The 21108-nt window shown below is 49.5% G+C and overlaps 1 protein-coding gene across 2 annotated transcripts; it reads right to left on the reverse strand.

Moving 5' to 3' along the window:
- Positions 1–871: 871 nt before the first annotated feature.
- DBP (D-box binding PAR bZIP transcription factor) lies at positions 872–21041 on the reverse strand. Of its 2 annotated transcripts, none has more exons than XM_035135957.2 (4): positions 17909–21041; positions 11048–11389; positions 5126–5346; positions 872–1331 (listed from the first exon to the last, which is right to left on the reverse strand). In XM_035135957.2, exons 1-4 carry the CDS (start codon positions 18069–18071, stop codon positions 1116–1118), a joined length of 942 nt encoding a protein of 313 aa, XP_034991848.1. In that variant the 5' UTR covers positions 18072–21041; the 3' UTR covers positions 872–1115. The 2 variants fall into 2 exon arrangements, with proteins under 2 accessions (XP_034991848.1, XP_034991849.1); XM_035135958.2 differs by lacking the exon at positions 17909–21041 and adding an exon at positions 15629–16119.
- Positions 21042–21108: the final 67 nt, after the last annotated feature.

Below are 21108 nucleotides of genomic sequence, written 5' to 3' on the forward strand. Positions count from 1 at the left end.
TGGTGTGGTGGAAAGGGGAAAAGAACAGAAACCATCACTTGCCTTTTAACTAAAAACAGGTATAATAGTAATAATAATATAATCGTAATCATTAAACTAACAACCCATACACCTGCCCTCTGACACAAAGCCCCTTTTGTCCAATTGTGGGGGGGGGGAAATATGAGTGCACAACCCGTTTTTTTTCTTTTTTCTAATTTGGCATTTTGCAGGCAGAAGTCTTGACGTTTACTGGTATCAAAAGGAAGAAAAGAAAACCCCTCCTGTGTCCTCTTTTTCCCCCAGGGTGCCAGGACTCCTCTAAGTTCTCTTTGCAATGGGTGCAGCGGGAGGAGGGCGTAGTGGTTCGATACCTGCTGCGAGATGGGAGCCCAGAACGGCTCGGGGGTGTGTGGGGTGGGTCCACTTTTGTAGCCTTCTCGTGTCCTTCGCCACCAACCCTGACAAAAAGAGTCGACTGGAGAAAAATGAGAAAGGAGTCGAAGAAATTGTGTGCAGAAGAAGAAATGTCCACTGAAAAACGATGCTGTCGGAAGAAAAAAAAAAGGAAGCCCAAGCACACCCTGATTCCTCCTTGGGCCCACTGTGTCACTGAGCCAAATGCCACAACAGGGCAAGCAGAGGTGAGTAGCTGCAGCAATCTGGGGCTGAATTCTGCCGTTTGGAGAGAAAAGTCTGCCAACGAACCAAACTTTAGCATGTACGTGGAGAGAGAGAAAGAGAATGGGTACTGTGTGCACGTGTGTGTTTGTGTGTGTGTGTAATACATCTTCCAGTGTGCTACAGAGCCCTTGTGTGTTCGCGGTGTGTCTCGTGTGCCTACGATGCCCAGTTCAACGTCTCCAAGTCACTGCCCTTTTTCTTGGCGAGGGTCAGCTCAGGCCAAACCCAGGAAGTCTTATCCCTTCTGTCGAGCACCCGGAGCACGGCAGTCCCCGCACGTGGGGAATCGTCCGCCTCGGGACCTTTCCCCTTATTCCAAACATCTGTTGTTTGATTATTTGTTTGCCCGGTTCGGGAAGACGGGGGGGTCAGGGTTGAAAAACCAGGGTGGCCCCACCGCGTCAGAGCGGTGGAGCGGTGGAGAAGAGCGCGGCCGTCTGCTGCCGCGGGCCTTACAAGGTGCCGTGCTGCGATTCGTACTTGGAGAGGATGCTGCGGTAACGGGTCAGTTCCTGGCGGATGTTGGCCACTTCCTGGCGCAGGACGGCGTTCTCCTTCTCCAGGAAGGCTGCCCGGACCGTGATCTGGTTCTCCTTCAGGCGGCGGGCGTCCCGCGAACGTTTGGCTGCCTCGTTGTTCTTGTACCGCCTGTTCCAGTATTTCTCGTCCTAGGTAGGAGAAACAAAACGAAACAGGTCAGTGTAGGCTTGTGAAGAGTCAGCTCTCTTTTGGGAGCCACAAATTGCTGTTTATTATTTTAATAAATCTTCCTTTTCGTTCAGGGAGCTCAAAGCTCTCCACCTCCATCATTCAGCCCAGACACTGAGGTCTAGCTCCAAGGGCCTTCTGGCGGTTCCCCCACTGCGAGAAGTGAAGCTACAGGGAACCAGGCAGAGGACCTTCTCGGTAGTGGCGCCCGCCCTGTGGGTCGCCCTCCCATCAGATGTCAAGGAAATAAACAACTATCTGACTTTTAGAAGACATACAAAGGCAGCTCTGCTTAGGGAAGTTTTTTCATGTTTTTAATATTCTGTTGGAAGTCACCCAGAGTGGCTGGGGAGGCCCGGCCAGATGGGCAGTGTGCAAGTAATAAATTTATTATTATTATTATTATTTATTATTATTATTATTGCATGATTCTCAGGTAATAGTCCACCTGGGCACTGAACAGGGACAGGCCTGCTTAGTTCCGGCAGGGCGGTTGTACTACGTACCTTAATACTGTGTTCTGGACTTATAAGCAAGCAGGGGCAGGAAATCTGCTAACTTTGATGACATGCTTGCAGGCCTTGCATGTTCCTATGCTAAAAGCAAGAGAAAAGAGCAGCAGAGGCATTTCAAGCTGCTTCCGGCTCTTTCTCCTGCATTTCTCCATATGAACCTACCCAGACCCTGTGATCATCCTCTGAGAGGCCCGGAGGGTGGCAACAGGAGAGTGGGCCTTTTCTGCAGTGGCTCCCTGTCTGTGGAATGCTCTCCCCAGGAAGGTTCCGCTAGGGCCTTCATTATACACCTTTGGGCGCCAGGCAAAAACATTCCTCTTCCACCAGGCCTTTTGCTGATTGACATCCAATGCTCTTTTAATTGTGGGGACCATTGAGTTGTTTGGCTTCTCATTTTTATTATGCCTTTTGTGTTTTTTATATTGTAATCTTAGGCTGTGAACTTCCCTGAGATCTACGGATAAAGGGTTGTATACAAATTTAATAAATAATCATAATAATCTGCCACCTACTAGCACCCATTCTACCCCAGCATCTTAGAACTATTTGCATCCCAACTAAGTCTTAGTAAGAACTCTTGAGATTTGGTGCCTGAGGGTACTTTCTTTCCCCTCCCCTTCCATTTTTCCTTTTGTGTTAAACCGAGGACAGGAAATGTCTTCTTTTTTTTAATACTAAAAAAAAAGTTCAATAAGGCACTTGGGGAGGCTTATTGGCTAAAGAGAGAGGTGCAAATGCAATATAGGTCAGGTGTTGGGAACCTCTGCCCCGTCAGATGCAGCTGAACTACAACTCCCCCCCTCCCCAGCCCCAGTAAGCATGACTACTTCTCCCAGTGTGGCGATGTAGCACACAGAGGACCGGGTTCGAATCCACCCACAGCCACAACACTCAGGCCAGCTTCAGTCTCTCGGCAAAGTGCATTTCTGTGCCTCTCTCTATTTCTTTCTTTCTTTGTTTACTCCCGCTTTAGTGCAAAATCCCATAACCATCACTTGCTGGAACTGTTCTAGATCTCTGAAGAGGCTAGCCTCTTTCTGAGCATGTGCTGAGTGGGCTTTCTGAGCCATGTGGGCGATGCTTCTGGGTTTAAGTTTGAGGTCCAGCTGTTGTTTCTCTCCTAGGTTTCCCCCCCCTTAAATAAGGACATCATATCTTTGTATATTGGTGGCCAAACACATCGTTCTGGAATCTCAGTGATAGATGTTCCCCAAAAGAACACATGTGCTTCTTGAAAGAGCACATGCACGGCCATGCATGCGCAAACACACCCTTTCCTGTCATTGCTTGACAAAATGCGTATGGACATGCTACTTGCTTTTGAGACACACAATGCGAGACAATCATCCATGCCCGCCAGCTCAGAAAACAGGTTCGTGCCCAGCAGCGCATTTCCCAGACAGCTTCTCTCTCCCCCATAACATTGTCACCCTGCAGCTGGCATGTGAAAAACCACTAAACCCCGGAGAGAAATTCACTGTCCTAGCCCTGCCACCCAAATCCCTCATGGTGGAAAGCACCCATTTTGGGCAAAAGGCATTACACTGGGGTTTCACACTGTCTGTCTGTCTGTCTGTCTGTCTGTCTGTCTCCTAAAAAGCAGCAGCTGGGACCATGGTGTTGTTGGTTTTTTTATATATATATTATTGCGGTCAATGGTGCTACTCACAGGTGTGTGCTTTCGACAATTCAGCACACCTGAGGTATCTTAACAATTTAAGTAATTAGCAGGGGGAGTTTACCTACTGCACCGAATGCAGCAATGTGATAGGGTAAATTGATTATTTGAAAACTGTTTTTAAGTTAATCAAGTGGGGTAATGTGTACTGTTATAGAATACTGTTAGGGAATGCTGTTGAGGAAAGGTGGTGAGAAGGGGTGTTTTGCAGCTGTTTATTATTTAAAAACAAAGATAAGCAAAGATATTAAGGGCAAGCTTTTATTGCATCGCCCCAGTCACTGCACAAACTCGGTTGGTGCAGATGGCCAACAGGTGCTGGGGGAACAGGGATCTTTCCCCTAGCCTGTTTTCTCATGCCACATTCACGCCATGCGTTTAAAACGCTACTTTATTTCAGAGAATAAAAAAATGCTGTGGTACCACTTTAAACATTCATGGTTCCCCCACCCCACCCCCCAAAAAAGGAATTCTGGGAGCTGTAGTTTGTTGAGGGCGCAGAGAGCTACCAGTATTAGAAGACTCTTATTCCCAGAGTTCCCTGTGAACGGGGACTGATTGATTTAACAATCTCTGGAGATTGCAGCTCTGTGTAGATATAGAGCATGCAGTCGAAAATGGGAGGGTTTGGGCAGCGAGCCTAGCTCTGCCCACTCACGCCAGCGGATTCCACCCAAATCTTGCCAAGCGGCACATGCCACAGTGGGCAGGGTCACAGCTGGTACACTGTAACCTTGGCTATCGGGTATCAGTCGGCAGGAAAGAGCTTAGAAAATGTTAAATAGCAATGCTAAGTAGTTCAAACAAGTAATATAATAACAAATATTAAATTCCCTAAACTTTTCGATCTTACTTAAAACGGCCCAACCTTTTAAAAAGAAAATTAAAAAGCAACCTGTCTCCTGTTGTGACGTTAACGTGCTGCGGAATAACCGCCAGTGGTGAGATATTATGGGAGTTGTAGTTCGACAAGCACTGGAGTGAAACCACACTGGCTGTCCCTGGGCTACAACACTGGGCAAGGAAGAGCCAGGTTCAGGCCTCCACTGAATTCAGTGGGTCAGCCACTTTCTCGCCTTCTAGCCTACCTCACAGGGTTGAGTTGAGGGGGGAGGGGGAAAGAACCAGGAGCGCTGCCTCGAGCACCTTGAAAGAAAGGCGGGGTATTAATTTAATGAGCTGTTAAATTATGACACTGTTTTGTTTTCATTGCTAAGTTTGTTGTTAATTTTTGTTGTGATTTTTTTTGCTGAATTTGGATATAAACGGACAAATTAAAAACCACCACCTGCACCCAAGCTATTTTCTGCTACATTGGGGGATGTAGGGAAGAGATTGTGCACAAAGCAGAGGTCAAGGCTCGGGAACCTGTGGCCCTCCAGATGTTCCTGGCCTCCCAACAGCCACCAGCCAGCAGGACCAATAGTCAGGGTCAGGGATGATGGGAGCTGTAGTCCAATAGCATTTGACGCAACACAGGCTCCCCTGTGCATTTGATATTATCCAGGGAAAATCTCTTAAAATACTATTCTAAGATCAGTGCATTTTGCGCCTCTCTCACCTTCTGATCATCCGGGACCTGTATTTTCCGTGCTTTTTTCATGATGGGCTGTGGCTTGAGCTCCTCCTCGGAGAACCGATGCTTGCGGGGGTCGAAGGTCTCGTGCCCCGGGATGCTCGACAGTGCCAAGTCGGCAGGGTCAGGGTCAAAGTTCATGAGGACCTCCACGCCCTCGGGGTCCACAGGGCTGGGCGTGCTTCGGGACACAGGTGTTACGGGACCTGGAACGGGTGAGGAGGCAGGTGAGTTTCACAAATAAAGAAAACCCGCAAGAAGGCAACAGCACCCACATCAGGCTATCTGCAGGCTGGTCCGCCCCACACTCCCATTGCAACCTCTACGGAGTCCTTTGTACACAAACACACATGCACATCCATATGCTGTATATACATTGCATTATGTACATATCCACCCCCCATTGTTTTCATTTTCTCTGCAGAGTGTTTCAGGAAGAGGGCTGTAGGGCTGTTTGTCTTCCTGAGAAGTGGAACGGTGAATTGGGGACACAGGGCTTCGCTGCTGCTCAGGCAGCTGCAGCTGCACACATGATGGGGATTAGCAACACGCAGAGGGGCTGGAAAATTTCTGAGGATTAAACAGCACTGCAAGCCCGTTTTGGGAACAGCACTATGCAGTATGCGGTGTCCAGCTAGCCACGTGGGCCCCACCGATCTGTTTAAATGCCTAACAGATGGAGGAACGAGGCATATGAGAGAGCGGATCCAGACAACCATTTCACGAGTGACAACCGCTTTGAAAAAGCTCATCATGTGCCACCACTTGGGGAATCTGGTGGCTTGAGTAGACAAATGGGCATCCCTCTAAGCCAGGCACCCCCAAACTTCGGTCCTCCAGATGTTTTGGACTACAATTCCCATCATCCCTGACCACTGGTCCTGTTAACTAGGGATCATAGGAGTTGTGGGCCAAAACATCTGGAGGGCCGCCGTTTGGGGATGCCTGCTCTAAGCCATTTGGGGTTGCTAGGGGCAAAGCAAACAAGTACACAAGAGCGAGCCCAGGGTTTCCCCAACTTGGGTCTCCAGCTGTTTTGGGACTACAATTCCCATCATCCCTGACCCACTAGTTAAGGATGATGGGAACTGTAGTCTAAAAACAGCCAGAAACCCAAGCTGGAGAAACCCTGCTCTAGACCAATAAAAGAATCTTTGCACCTCTCCTCAGAGACCAGGGTCTCCACATCTCCCCTCAACTCAGGTGTCTGCCTACCCATCACCCCCCCCCCCCATCACTAAGCTCCACCATCTGGATCTCTCGGCTCTCATGCCCCCCACCCTCAGAAAACGTGAGATAAAGAACACCTCCCAAGGTCATCCACCCCCACCTGCCGCCTCAGAAAAGCCAGGAGTCATATGCTCCACCCTCAACTAGATCTGTCTAACTCCTATACACTTAGCACCAGTCTCCCCCCTCCACCCCCAAAAAATACACCCGCAGGGGACCCCACAATCCCCGCTCCCTTTAGGCAACACTAAAACCCCACTTTCCTCAGACAACCTAGTACTCCTGTTCCCATTACTACAGCCCTCTCCTTTTGAAGAAACCCACAATCCTTGTTCCCTCTGCCCCCCTTTGCCTTTTCTCCTCTTGAAGAACCCAAAAGTCCTGTGCCCCTCCCCCAATATTTCTTTCCTTGGAAAACCAAGAAACTCCAGAGCCCAACGCTCCATCCACTAGGCGCCACACACGCACCCCAGAAAAAACGGGTTTGGACATCCCTGAAACACCCTGGAATCCACACAAACACACACACACACACACACAGTCCTTGAGGGACCCCACAACTCCCCAGAGAGAACCCCCACCCGGGGTCCTACACCCCCACCCCCTGGAACCCCTTCTATATGTGGAAAAACCCGCGAATCCTGACCTCCACTCCCATCTCTCCTTGAAGGAAGCCAGAATCTGATCCCCCTCGCTGGACTCCCACCCCTCCAGGGAGAACCCAGGAGTCCTTCTCCCGCCTCCCCGCAGAACCCAGGCGTCCTCCGTGGCCGCGTCTCCTCCCGGCCCAACCTGCCCTGCCGGGATAGGCGGCCACCCACAGGCACACACCCCCTCCCGCCCCCGCAGCAGCAGCAGCACCCACTTCCTCCTCCTCCTCCTCCCGGGCTGCTGCAGCAGCAGCGAGCAGCAGCAGCGCCGCCTCTCACACCGCATTCCCACGTGCCCGCTGGCCCCGCCCTGCGCCGAGGAAGGGGGCTGCCTGCCAGCTGGCAGCGAGAGGAGCCGAGCCGCGACATGTGTTCGCAGAAGCAGGGCGAGGCACGTGAGCGGGAGCAGGAGGCTCCGTGCAGCAGACACGAGACCGGGCTTCCCAAGCGGGAGCCAGCAGCGCAGGATTTCCGCGCCCAGCAGCAGACACGGGATTCCCCGCAGCCTGCCGCCCCGCCGAGCAAGGAGCGCGTGTGTGCACGCGCGAGCCTTTACCCCCACCCCGGGGGTGGGCATCCAGTACCCCCGGAATTGCTGGAAAGGGGGAGGAGGGAATCCAGAATTCCTGAGTTCTTTTTTTATGTGGGGGGGGGGGAGAGAGGAGAAGATGTATTTGGAATTCTTCTGCGTGTCTAAGGAGGGGGAGGAGGAGGGAGCCTGAGGCTGTTGGTATTCAGGATTGCTAGGAACGAGGAGGAGGAGCGAGCGATCCAGCAAAGTGGGGGGAGGAGAACGGTGTACGTGGGCAAAAGATACTGTCCAGGACTCCTGGGTTCTCATGGGGGAGCTGCAAGGCGCTGAAATCCAGGATCCGTATGTGGGGGGGAGGGGATGTGCAGGCGAGTGTCGGGGACCCCTGGGTTCTCCGAAGGGAAAGGGGGGCATCTAGTGAACTTGGATGGGTGTTGGCGACTCCTGTGGGGAGATGAGGGGGCTATGGGTATTCAGGATTCCTGGGTTCTCTCTAGAACAGAAGGTTGAGGGACCGAAAAATGATTTGGAAGAAAAGAGGGTGCAGCACTATTAGCAGCAGTCTCTATAGGACTCCTGGGTTCCTTGGGCAGGGAGCAGCAGTTGGGGGGGAGTATTGAGTGTCCAGATCAGTGGCAAACACTGTACTTTGTAGAGTAGGGTGGGAGGAAAAAGTTGGGGAGAAATATGGGGACATAGGTGGGAGGCTCTTAATACACTGTAAAGCTTTGTGGTTCAAGGGGGGGGCACCCAAATATACCCAACTTACATCTGTGAAAAACATAATTCCTTTGCATTTTACGTCACCTTTTGCCACCAGCAAAGTCTACGCTGCCCACTGCTAGCTCGAGGAGGTACCATTGCGACTACCTTCTGGAGTGCTCACTGGGGCCACGAGGGCACCAATCCCAAGCGCCCCGCTGTACTTCACTAAGGATGGCGTCAAAGTCGTCCCACTACCTTGTTTTCCCGATATTTCTCTCTACAAACCACAAGCGCTAGTCTCCCAACTCTGCGTTTCAAAAAAACCCCAAACATCTCATGATATCCACCCTCCTCTCTTGCAATTTCCCAAATCACACCCAAAACCACAACTGTAAGTGAAAGCAGGAAAGGGACAATAGGTATTAAATGGTAGCAGGTAACTTTCAGAGCGCTGTCTATTTTATTCTCAGGCTTAAACCCACATTAGCCTGCCCTCCCCACCGAGATCCAATGCACACATTGGAGGCATAAATCTGAACAATATCAGTAATTACTGCTCAAAGGGACAGTTTGAAAATAATAGTATTTCAGCTTCAGGGAAAGCATCCAGTATTTTCAAGAAGTGGAAAAGTTAGTTTTAGGACCACTTGGCAACTTTAGGTGGGGAGCCCCCTCTCGAAATGAAAACACAATTCCCACCCAACCATCTCACAAAGTCCAAGTTTCTAAAACACATGAGATGTTAACGTTGACACATGAAATAATGAAAGTAACCAGGTGTTGCAGATGTTGCTGAACTACAACTCCGATCATGACTGGCTGTGCTTGCTGGGCCTGGTGGGAGTTGTAGTTCAGCAATGTCTGGAGGGCCAAAGACTCCCCACACCTTATTTAAACACAAGCATTAAATAGCAAATTACCTGTAAAGGTAAAGGACCCCTGACAATTAAGTCCAGTCGTGAACGACTCTGGGGTTGTGGCGCTCATCTCGCTTTACTGGCCGAGGGAGCCGGCGTTTGTCCGCAGACAAGTTTTCCCGGGTCATGTGGCCAGCATGACTAAGCCGCTTCTGGTAAACCAGAACAGCACACAGAAACACCGTTTACCTTCCCGCCAGAGCAGTACCTATTTATCTACTTGCACTTTGATGTGCTTTCGAACTGCTAGGTTGGCAGGAGCTGGGACCGAGCAACAGGAGCTCACCCCGTCGCGGGGATTCGAACCGATTACCTTCTGACCGGCAAGCCCAAGGCTCAGTGGTTTACATCACAGTGCCACCCGCATCCCTATAACTCTCTTATAAATAGTATAAAATTGCACCCCAAAGTTTTCTCTTTAATATCCTAGCCTACCCATGAAGCTCTCATCCAAGGCAACCAACTAGGCCCACACCTGCATAGCTTCAGAACTGCTGCAACCTTCCTTCTGCACTCTCCGCAACAAAAAATGCATAAAGGACCCTACTGAAATTCTTAATACTTGTGATCGAAACTGGGTAAAAACCATCTGATCTACTTCTGCAAACTAGGTAGGGACTAAACATGGACCTTTCCCTCCTAAATCCAAACAGAGCAAAATTTGCTTTTATTTTCTGCAATGGTGTGTTTGTGTGTTAAACATCTGCTGCAAACACAATTATTTAACCAAATTTTAATGGGGGCATCAGACAATTTGGGGGGGGGGGACGACTAGGAAGGAGAGGGAAATGCAATTCTTGCAGCAGCCAGGAGGGGGCCACTGGTATTACCACTGCAACCCAGAGAGGCTGGGATTGAAAAACTATTTGCAATCAGGGAGGAGATTAGAAACTCAATTTTCTCTTCAACCAGGGAGGGAACATGAAACTGCCCTCCCAAACAGGGAGGGCTCTAGAAACTGCTCACTCCTCCTATCCAAAGTTGTGTGTGCTCAGAGGTACCCCCACAAACACACTTAAAAAATATCAAAACTCACCAAGAAACTTGCACAGGTACAAACTTCTGAAGAAGTGTGCATGCACACGAAAGCTCATACCAAAATAAAAACTTAGTTGGTCTTTAAGGTGCCACTGAAGGAATTTTTTTATTTTACTTCGACCCAGACCAACACGGCTACCTACCTGTAACCAAAAAATATCCAAATATGCAGGCTAAATTTTGCACTTGGAGTAAACACTGCATGCTTTGCATAATATATTCCAAAGCATAACACAATAACTACTTTTGTTAGACAAACAGAAGGAGAGACTGGTGCATGTAGCCTGGAAACAGGTAGCAGAGGAGGTGGGAAGGACAAGAAAAAGGCCGGAATTGAACACGCATTTCTCTCCTGCCTCCCCACTCAAAATCTCAGCCTCCCAAGTCTGCTTTTCATTTTAACACTCCCCACCCCCTCAAAAGGCAGGGCTTTGCTCCATGCACTTCTGTGTAACATGTAGTTTGTCCTTGACCTTGAAGTGAAAGGGATACTACAATATAACCCTTGTTCCACAGCAGCCACTATTAGCCTGTAAAAACACCTTTTAGCCTTGAAACCAAGAGCTATTTCAGAGTCAACTGCGTGCAGCGTGTCTTCTGAATGGGAGCTGCAGTTCCCATCACGACTCTCTTTGCAAATGTACAGCTAAAACTTAATAGGTGTGCAGCTCAGAAACACAGGGAGCTTGGAGCGTAAACAAAGTTATATGTAAAAAGGGGAGGGGGAGTTGATATTCTCACAGCTCCTTCCAAGGGGAGGGACGACAAATGCCAGCAACCACTTCCGACTCCCATTTCCCCACCAACCTCACACCCAAAGTACAGCACAGTTTACCTGTTTGGCTGCTGCTGCCGTGGTGGTCGTAATCGCTACCCACTAGGCCTTCGCCAGACGAGGAGCAGATGGAAGATGACGACGCACAAGAGGCCGGGCGGCTAAGGTCCACCACCACCCCACTGGAAGGCGAGGCAGTGGGTTGGCTGCCCGGCGAGAAGGGCTGGTGAGCTGGGCTCGGGGGCAGCCCGTTTTCCAGCAAAAACTCGTCCAAGTCAACATATTCAATCTCGTTGTAGGGCAGCGTGCGTTCCCACAAAAGGGAGCCCAGGTAGGCGCAGTGCCCAGGCCGCGAAATGCTCAGGTCGTCCTCCATTTTGCGTTCCTTGTCTTTGATGACACCTGCAGAGGGGCAGAAAAAGGGGGCAGGAGGAGAAGTTCGGGTTAAGGAAGAAGGCTTATGGGATGAGAAGCGTCTAGGGGCAGAAACCTAGAGGCCGGAAGCCAAGAAAGCAGAAATCTACGAGTCTCTGTGTGCATGTTTTCCACAGCACAGGGCCAGCGGAATAAAGGAAAACGATTGATGTTACACTGTTGACATAGAAGTGGACTGGGGATAATCATTCTGAAGTCGTAATTCCCATAACTTTGCAATTCTAAGGGTTTTGCAAAGTGAACAGCAATAGATTCCAGTGCACAAGAGAGAGGGAGAGGTCAGCAAGACTTCATGTTTATGTGCATAGCTCACTTGGAATACAACACCCAGCACTGCTGGCGTGGGGAGCTTCATGCGTCCCTGGGCACGCACACGGGTGCAAAGTGCAAAAGGCCAGAGTGTTGAGGCAGTTGCTTCTAGTCTCTGGGCTTGGCCACTCTCTGAAACCAGACAGCCCCAGGCAACCCAGGACAGAGTAAGAGGGTCCTTGCCATCTGCCTCTCCCAAGCAATCGGGTATCCCAACATCTATCTAGTTGCACATGGCTTTGCATTGCATTTGGCACTTGAGCGGGGGGGGGGGGTATCTCTCGCAGAGCTGTAATTCCCAGCACCCTTCAATCACAGCTCCCAGGATTCTTTGGGAGAAGTCATATGCCTTACATGTGTGGTGGGTGGGTGTTCCTGCACGGGGCTCCCATGTGTGTTTATCTCTTCCTTACATTCTTACAGCCCAAGGGCCCAAAGCAGATAAAAAACAGTTCTGCTCAAATATAAACTCTGCACGGTCCTTCTCTACGGGCACAGGCAGGCTGTGCAGGTGGGTGGGTAAATAAAAAGGACAGGCTGCCAATAAGAGGGCCAGATGGCTGGGAGAGATGCCGTGTTGATGGGTTGCTGCAGCATGCGACGGTCGGCATCTCGTGAGCCGCGGATGCTGCCGAAACCTGCCCGGGCCCTATCCCTATCTCTCCAGCCCTAGAGGCCTGCATGCCGTTCACCAGCAAAAAAAAACGTGAGCGCTTGCCTCACCCCAGATGACCCCATGCTCAGCCACGCTTGATTGGCCTCTCGGCTCTCCTGCGCCCTCGGAGCTCTTTCAGCCCATCTGCCTGCCTGAATCCCTCCAGCTCTCTCGTCTTTGGCCTAGGTGGGGCGGCAGCAGCAGCAGCAGCAGCAGCAGCCACCGCCGGGGGACCCTGGTGTGTGCATTAGTGTGGGGAGGGAGCATTTGGTGCTGTTTGGGGGGCGGATCTGACTGGCACCTTCTGTGCTGGCATTGAGAAGGTGCAGCCAGCCACGCCAGGAGATGCTGCAAGGACCCCAGTTGCTAGAGCTCCCCTTATTCTAAGCTCACTAGGTTGTGCTCCCAAACCAAAGGACCCAGGAGTTCGGGGTCATATCATTAGATTCGCTCCCCCATAGTGCTCAGATTGCAGAAAAAGTCCAGCCTCTTTTGCAATATCAATATTATTATTATTATTATTATTATTATTATTTTGTTATTGTTATTACAACAACTATTATTATCATTATTTTATTTGTACCCTGCCCATCTGACTGGGTTGCCTGAGCCACTCTGGGTGCCTTCCAAGAAATGTAAAAGCAAAATAAAGCATCAAATCTTATAGAAGATTGGGGAAGAGGGAGATTTAGCTAAGGTTGGGAGTGAGCGGGCAGGAATCATGGGACAGGCTTGCAGAATTCCTTTTGTCCCACAATTCCAGAGGTCTTTGTTCCAGCGGGTTGCCTCCATTCTTTAACCAAGGTCACCCTCTTTCCTTGCACTTGGGAAGCACCCATTGCCACCTTCACCCCCTCCACCCCTCACTAGGTCTCTGAAGGCTTGAGGGCTCTTATGGTTTACAGGCCGGGATTCTCTTGAAGACGCCCCACCCCCCTGCACGAGGCTCAGGCAGGCTTGGGAGTGGCACGCCATACCTGAGTCCTGACTCTGCCCGGACACGTGGGAGAGAAGTCAGGGCCCAGCTGACACCTCCTGCCGTGACACCAGCCTGGCACCCCGAAACTGGGCGAGTCACCCGCAACGCCCCACAGATCAAGCGAAGCCTGTGCGTGGCTGCCTACAGTGCAGCTCCCCAAGCCTGAGCCGCTGATCCACTCCAAATCCACCCCAGACAACCCTCTTCCAATGAACCCCACCCCCACAAACAACTATCACCAAAGAGTCGGAGCGACTCAGGCGATAGGCTATCCAAGATTCAGGTTCAAATCCTGGCTCAGCCATTGGAGTCACCGGGGCAGCCTTGGGCAAGTTCTTAATCCTCAGTTATCCTCATCTGTAAAATGGGAATATTATTAACTAGCTTGTCAGGCCTATTGCAAAGATAAAGGAAGTAGTGGAGGAGGGGGAGATATTATTCATGAGGATCGTGAGTTGCAAGGAGCATGACACAGGCAGAAATACAATGGTTGAAATAATACAGTACAATAAAACATGCAGAACAATGTAGTAAATGAATTGAACTGTAAGCATTTTGTCACCGCTCTTAACTTTGCCCCTCAGTTGTATTTGTATTAGCTTCACAACCTTGGTCCAAAGTACCCCTCACCACTTCTTAGTACTGCCCTCCCCTCCCCTCCCCCCGCCCGTAATATCTGAATGCCCTCCTCCCGCCACAGTCAATATTATCCAAATGATATGAAGCTATATTTGGAGTTATGAGTCAAATATTCAAAGTCTGGGTCCATTTATTTATGTATGTATTTATTGAATTTATATCCCACCCTTCCTCTCCAAGGAGTCCAGGATGGCAAAACAAGATAAAGTTTTTTAAAAATCCGAAACAGATAAAAGCATTCCAAAATATGATTACAATCAAAAACATATAAAATCAGTTACAGGTAGGTAGCCATGTTGGTCTGCCATAGTCAAAACAAAATATATAAAAATATCCTTCCAGTAGTAACTAAGTTTGTTATTGGTATGAGCTTTCATGTGCATGCACACTGCTTGTCTCTAAGGTGCTACTGGAAGGAATTTTTTATTTTATATAAAATCAGTTTAGGGACCAATCAAAGAGACTACCAAAGCTCAAGCCTCAGTTTTCCTCAACTGTGAAATGGGAACAACAAAACTCAGCTTTGTGGAGGCTGTTGTGAAGAGGAAAGCCATCTGCAAGTTGCAGAACACACCAGGAATAATAAAATGAAATTGCATCTCTATCAGTCTGTGGCCAGTGGCATGTTTACTCAGGTGTAAAGCCAATGGGATTTTATAACCAGTAGCAAGAAAGACAGTCACGGGAATAGAAATAAACACGAACTAAATAAAAAACCGTGAAATTCCCTGAAACGAGAAGTAATTGACCATAATATTATAGTCGATTACTTCTCGTTTCAGGGAATTTCAGTTTGTTTGTTTTTTTAGTTTGTGTTTAATGTGATTTTATAAAGCTTACTTCCATGTATAACCAACCAAGGGTCCCCTGACACATAAAAGGATAAGACATTTATTGTGCCCATAAGCTTTTGCAGAGCAGAGTCCTTTCCTGTGTATCCAATGAAACTGATACCCACAATAAACTTTTTAAAAGGTGCCACAGACTACTAACCCTTCTGGAAATGAATTGCTTCCAAGTAAAACGTGCTCAGGATCGAGCCGCCCAAAGCATTGGAGCGTGGTCATTAACAACAACAACAAGCTCAAAGTAACCGGGGTCAGGCGAGTTTCTCAATGGCTGGAGCCAGCAGGAGTCTATTCAAGCAGGACATCAGTTTACTTTCTGTTCCGAAGAGGAATGATTGACATTCAGCTCTAGGAGGGGAAGCAAAACTCGGCCCTTCTTTTTTGGGGGGGGCAAACCTACAACAACAACAACAACTGGGGTGGCCAAGACTAGTCAGCACCCAAACAAATCTGGCAGAGAGTGAGTGCCTGTGCACAAACACGTTTGTTTATGTGTGTGTGTACAGCAAATGGCACCCTTGCAGGACGGGTGGCAGGGTGTCCAAGATGCAAGACTCCCCCCCACCCCCAAAAGATATATGCACTCTGCCGATCTTAATGACGGGCACCTTCCTGTCAATATAATCAAACTTAAATAATAATAAAAACTGAAGCAAGTCTCTGCAGTCCGAGATGCCCACCTGCTCTGCCTGAATTCACAGGAGCCCACCCCGGCCGGAGGGTGCCAATCACCCCCCCCCCAAGCGCGCGCAAAAAGTGCCCGCAAAGATACCCACCGTCCGTGTCGGTGTGTCCGCCTCCCATCTTGTCCGCCGGCCAGAGCTCAAATGCCAGCTTGTAGGTGGCAGCTTGCTTCCTCGCCACCCTTGTGTGCCTCCCTCTTCCCCTCTCCCTCCGTGGGGCGTTGACCCCGGGTGGCACCCTGGGTGCCCCTGCGATGTCCTAGCCGCCGCCTCCTCCCGCCTTGCCCTTCGCTGCCCGCTCGCTCGTGCGAAAAAGTCTTGCGAGAGTGTTTCCCGGGGCGAAGCGCCACAGCAGCGCCCGCGCGCACGTTTTGCTCCCTCCTGCTGCGTCCCGTGGCCAGGCTGTGTGCAGCTTTAAGGGATTTACTGCTGCCAGCCAGCAGATGCAAGAGTGTGTGTGTGTTTGGGTGAGTGTGTGTACGCGCACGGGAGGTTGTGCGCATGTCCAGAGACACCGCTTGGTGGATCACCCTGGAAAACCCTGACGAGTTGGCACCTCTCCAGCAGCAGCAGCAGCAGCGAGAGAACCCAGGCGTCCGGGCTCCCCAAACCTCCCCCTCCCCTCCCGATCATCGGAATCCAGGACGCACGCAGCCTTCGCACTCGGCACCGCATTCCCCGACAGAACCCAGGAGTCCTGGGCAGCTTGCATCTCTGTCCTCCCCCCCCCCTTTCCAACCGCTTCCACTCCCAGAAAACCTGACAGGCCCTATCCGTCCCCTCCTCAGCCCGCTCTCTTTGTCATTGTTTTGCTTAGAATAGGATCTATCAAAACCGGCCGCCCATCTTGCCAAACACCCAAGGGGCAGAAAAGCAATCAGGGATGAAATGCACACGCACCGCAACGGTAGGGGCAATTGAATCACAGAATTGTAAAGTTGGAAGGGGTCCTAAGGGTCATCTAGCCCAACCCCCTGCACATAGCTGCCAAGTTATCCCTTTTTTTAAGGGATTTTCCCTTATGCTGAATAGGCTTCCTCACGAGAAAAGGGAAAACTTGGCAGCTATGCCCCTGCAATGCAATATTCTTTTGCCCAACAATGAGGCTTGAACCCACAACCCTTGGATCATGAGTCTCATGCTCTACCGACTGAGCTATCCCACCTATCCAAAGGCATTTACTTCCTTTCTCCAGAAAGCCTAGGTCCCAGGCCCTTCCTGCAATAACTATATTTCGACCTCCTTCCAGATCTTCCGTGGCATCCCATCCAGAAGTAAACATGGGTCTGTCCCCATGCATATGTGGGGCCTACATGAACCCATTGCATGGGGTCTTCCCAATTTAGAATGAATGCATTTTGATTGGAACTCACAACCCAGGAAAGGAGCATTTCATGGATGGAAATAATTAACAATGCAGCATTAAAAGCAAACACAGTTCACCCCACCCCCATCGAGATGGAAAAGCCCAAAATTGAACACTCAGGCTCTGAAGGCCATCTGGATAGAAGGGGAGGGAGGACAAGAGTATATAAATATCACAGCATATCATTAATAGGAAGGACATCCCTTTCCAGAGGCCCTGAGTCTGAGCAGGTCTTTGCCACTCACAGATTTTGTTACGGTTTTTTTTTTTAAAGGGAATGAATGGCTCAATTTTTTTATATATGAGCACTGGACAAGTGTGTGCTGGGTGGGTCCTATAGACAGGTATAAGGCAGGTGGATGGTGTGAAAAGCCAGGTGAACAAGGAGGCAGCTATAAAGGGGGCGATTATAGGTTGAGAGATAAACTATGGGGTGGAGAGATAGATGGGGTGGCAGGTGGAGGGACATTTATAGGATGTATTTACAGACTGAGCAGACCAAAGCTTATGTGCCAATAATTCTGCTCGTCTTTAGACTGCCACAAAACTCTTTTTTCCATTGAAAGCAGACATTTATGAAATGAATTGGCACAGAAACGACAGAGAGGCCTGGACTAATATTATGGGATGCATGGGAGATGTATGAAGTAGAAGGATGGCCTCTACGGTAGCCCACGGGAGACATGATTGGCTAGGCAGACTCGTATGCAAATATGCAAATCCTGCCTCTGTCAAGGATGACAGCCCTGCCTCAGTAGCTTCCCTATCTGTGAAATGGGAATAAGAGTGACCCAGCCGTTTCAAGGGCAAACTCTAGGGAAGATTCTGCAGTGCCCTAAAGATTAATACAAAAAACAACACCAGCAGCAAGAAAAGGGATGGATGTATAGAGGAAATACGGAGCTAAGTACATGAATATCTACACTTAGGGAGAGATGGACAGGCAGGCAAAGGAGGAACCGGGTGGATGAAAGACTGCAAGGGAGGATCGAAGGGGTATCACTCACATGAGCCCAGGTCCTTGGCCCCTCGGCGGTCGGGACTTTTGACCGGTCCCTGAAGGAGGCTCTTGAGACTGACCATCGCGGAGCTCGGGGTGGCTAGTCCCAAAGGAGGAGAGGCGAGCATTGGGCTAGGAGCCGGGCTACTTTGTGTGGCTGGGCGGGCCATAGCGAAAGCGGCAGCAACAGCAACACGAAGATCCAGGAGGTGCCCACCGCTGAAAATTGCTTTTTTCGCCCTTCTATGGTGTCAAGCAAGGGACAACGAATAAAAACAAAATGGTCCTTGTGGAAAACAGCAGCAGATACCCCCGAGGGAGATTCACCGATTAGATGCTCGACTGGAAAAGGAAGTTGAGGTGTAGGTTTGGGGGTGCGATTTTTTATTTTAAAGGAGGCGGCTGTCTTCTCTCTCTCCTGCCACCAGCCTGGAAACAAGCCTCCGGAGGGGCAGGCGATGGCCCCCACCTTGCCTCACTCCGATCCAAAATTAGCAGCCAACAGGCTCTGAAAATCTCCACAAAAGATGAGCAAAGAAAAGAAATATATATATATATTTGCGATGAAGTTATTGGAAAATGTGGAGCGGGGTGGAGTAAAGAGTTCCTGAGATCCAACGAGATTTCCCTAGGGAACGGGAGGGTTGTATTTCCAATCTTGCTAGAACAAAATTATTTCCCCTAGAATTAAAAGTCACCAGCTTTCGGAGAGCTTAAGCAGATTTAAGGCGCCAAAGGAAAACGGAAAAGTCAGCAAATCCAAAATGTCCAGTCGATCCCTTTTCTAAGGATCTCGCAGTTGCAGCAGCAGCGGCAGCGGCGGGTGATCTCCGCTGCTTTTTCTTCCAGTCAGATCCTAAATAGGCTGGAAAAGGGATGCCCGTGATGATCTATAAATGGGGAGGGGAGACCCCGTCTTCTCCGCAGGCAATGAGGGAATCCGAGTGTAGGGGAACCTCTTCGCACCTTCCTTTTATTATTAATCAGTATTATTATTATTATAAAAATAAAGGGAAACCGAAAGCAGATCCTGCCGCTTTCCAGAATCCTTCGCCTCGGCTTTCCCCCAAATGCGAATCTACAACCAATTTTTTTTTAATTAAAAAAAATTACAAATAAATAAAAATTGCTCCAGTTACTTTCCTCTAAGCACTTTGCAACTGTCTTGGGTCTTTCCCCCCTCCTTTTGCAACATTCGAAGTGGGAGGAGCCGCGAGGGCCCAATGGGCGGAGCTAAGAGCGACCTTCTCTTCCAATCGGCAGCCCAAGAGCCCGAGATTTGCAAACACAGCTCCCCCGTCCCGCGCCCTTCCCGTTCTGTCATGTGCGCCTGCCATGGGGCAGGTGGGGCTCTGACCTAGATTTGGCCAATAGCAGAGCAGCAGATGGGAGGAGCCTGACCCAGTTTTGGCCAATGGCGAGGCGGCGGGAGGGGGAACAGGAGACTGCTCGGGATTGGGAACACGTGAGCAGGCACGTGTTGCTGGTGTTTTGATGAGGGAGCGGAGCAGAGAGAAAGTTGGGTCTTAAAGGGGCAGCGAGGAGGACACGAGAAGGTGGGTGATCCCTGCCTAAAGCGATCACAGGCTAAACCAGGAGCCGGGGACCTCTGCTCTTTTCTCCTTGCAGGCTTCTTGCCTCTGCTGCTCAGAAATACAGTTGGGGCGGAGAGGAAGGGAGTGAAACATCTCACCAAAGCAGCTTACCCTTTGCAGAGCATAGGAATCCAAAGGATTAAATCCTTAATGCCAACATGCTACAAATCTCGATATAAAAGTATAGTTGTCGCGTGCAGTGCGCTACTCTACTCAGAGTTGATCCACGTAAACCGATGGGCATGCCTAGCATAGATACACTGGTTTCCAGCTGGTCTACTCTTTCACTGGCAGCCTAACAGCAGTGAGATGTGCAGAACTAAAGCAGGCTCTCGCTGGAGCTGGCATTCTGGAAAGGCACAGAGCTCACTTCACACCCGCACAAAATGGGGGAGCTCAGGCTTTCTGCTCCAAATATGCCCCATGTGGAGCTGCCAGGTTTCATAGCAAGCATTTCTACAAACACCCCCCCCCCCCAAATAATAATAATACACATGTGGCTTTTCCTACATTGGTGCCGCAGAGTGTGGAGAGGGTGGGAGGGAGAGAGAGGAAGTTACATTTTGTGGAATTGACTCTATTAGATGCAAAGCTTCAAAGCTTAGGAGCCTTCTCTTTACTGCAGAGAGATGCTGCTCTCATTGGTGCGTAGCTGCATGTAAACTAAGCAATCATTAAAAAGGCACAGCTACAGAGACTGATTTAAAAGCCGGCAACCCTCTTGAGGCTGAGGAATACACAAGTACCAGAGAGTATGTAGAAGAGGACACTAAAAAGTCAGAACAAGCATTATTGAATCATCAGGATTTGTCCTTGAACATAACCAAATACCACTCCTCATAATTGTGGGCAGAACAAGAAATTATGTACCGGTAAGTAGCACTAGGTGTGTTGTGTGTGTTTGTGAGGGGTGTGTGTGTGGGGGGGGTTAATCTTCAGATCAAGGTCTTTCCCCTTCCCCAAGCCCTACTCCTCATCTTTCTGCTTTTAATATCTCCCTTGTCTCTTTCCCCAACCTCTCAACATTCTTAAACAAATTCCCCGTAGCTGCAACAAAATGCATAGAAAAACCATTTCAAATTCTGTATATGCAGACGTATATGCAGACACACCTTCAAGAACATGACCAATAAGGAAATGCGCAAATCAAATTAATATGTGCAAAAATAAATGAACATCATTTATTCTAACTGCAGATTATGGCTTTTCTGTGGTTTGTGGGGGCGGATCTGGCATTTTAACAAGTGCAGAATTCAAAATCCTCATGTACCTTGAATACCACACAAAATGTGCATATCAGTGAGAAGATGCCACAAATATTTTGGTGCATTCTCTTCAGAATTGTAGCTCTGTGAGGGGACTTTGGGGTCTCCTAACAATGCTCAGCACAGGATTCCGTCAGGGAAGTCATGGTTGTCTAAAGTGGTATGATACTGCTTTAAATGTATAATGCAGATGGGTCTTAAATTTGAACCTGGGCCCATGCTCCCAAACTTGTGCACACAATGGAAACACTTCCATCCCACTGAGTAATCACAGAGAAAGCTGTAAATTGGGAATTAGGGTATCAGTTTTCCAGGATAGGCTACAACCCTGTAATTTCCTGTATAAA

Source organism: Zootoca vivipara, chromosome 13 (genome assembly GCF_963506605.1).
Source record: "Zootoca vivipara chromosome 13, rZooViv1.1, whole genome shotgun sequence".
NCBI classification, from domain to species: Eukaryota; Metazoa; Chordata; class Lepidosauria; order Squamata; family Lacertidae; genus Zootoca; species Zootoca vivipara.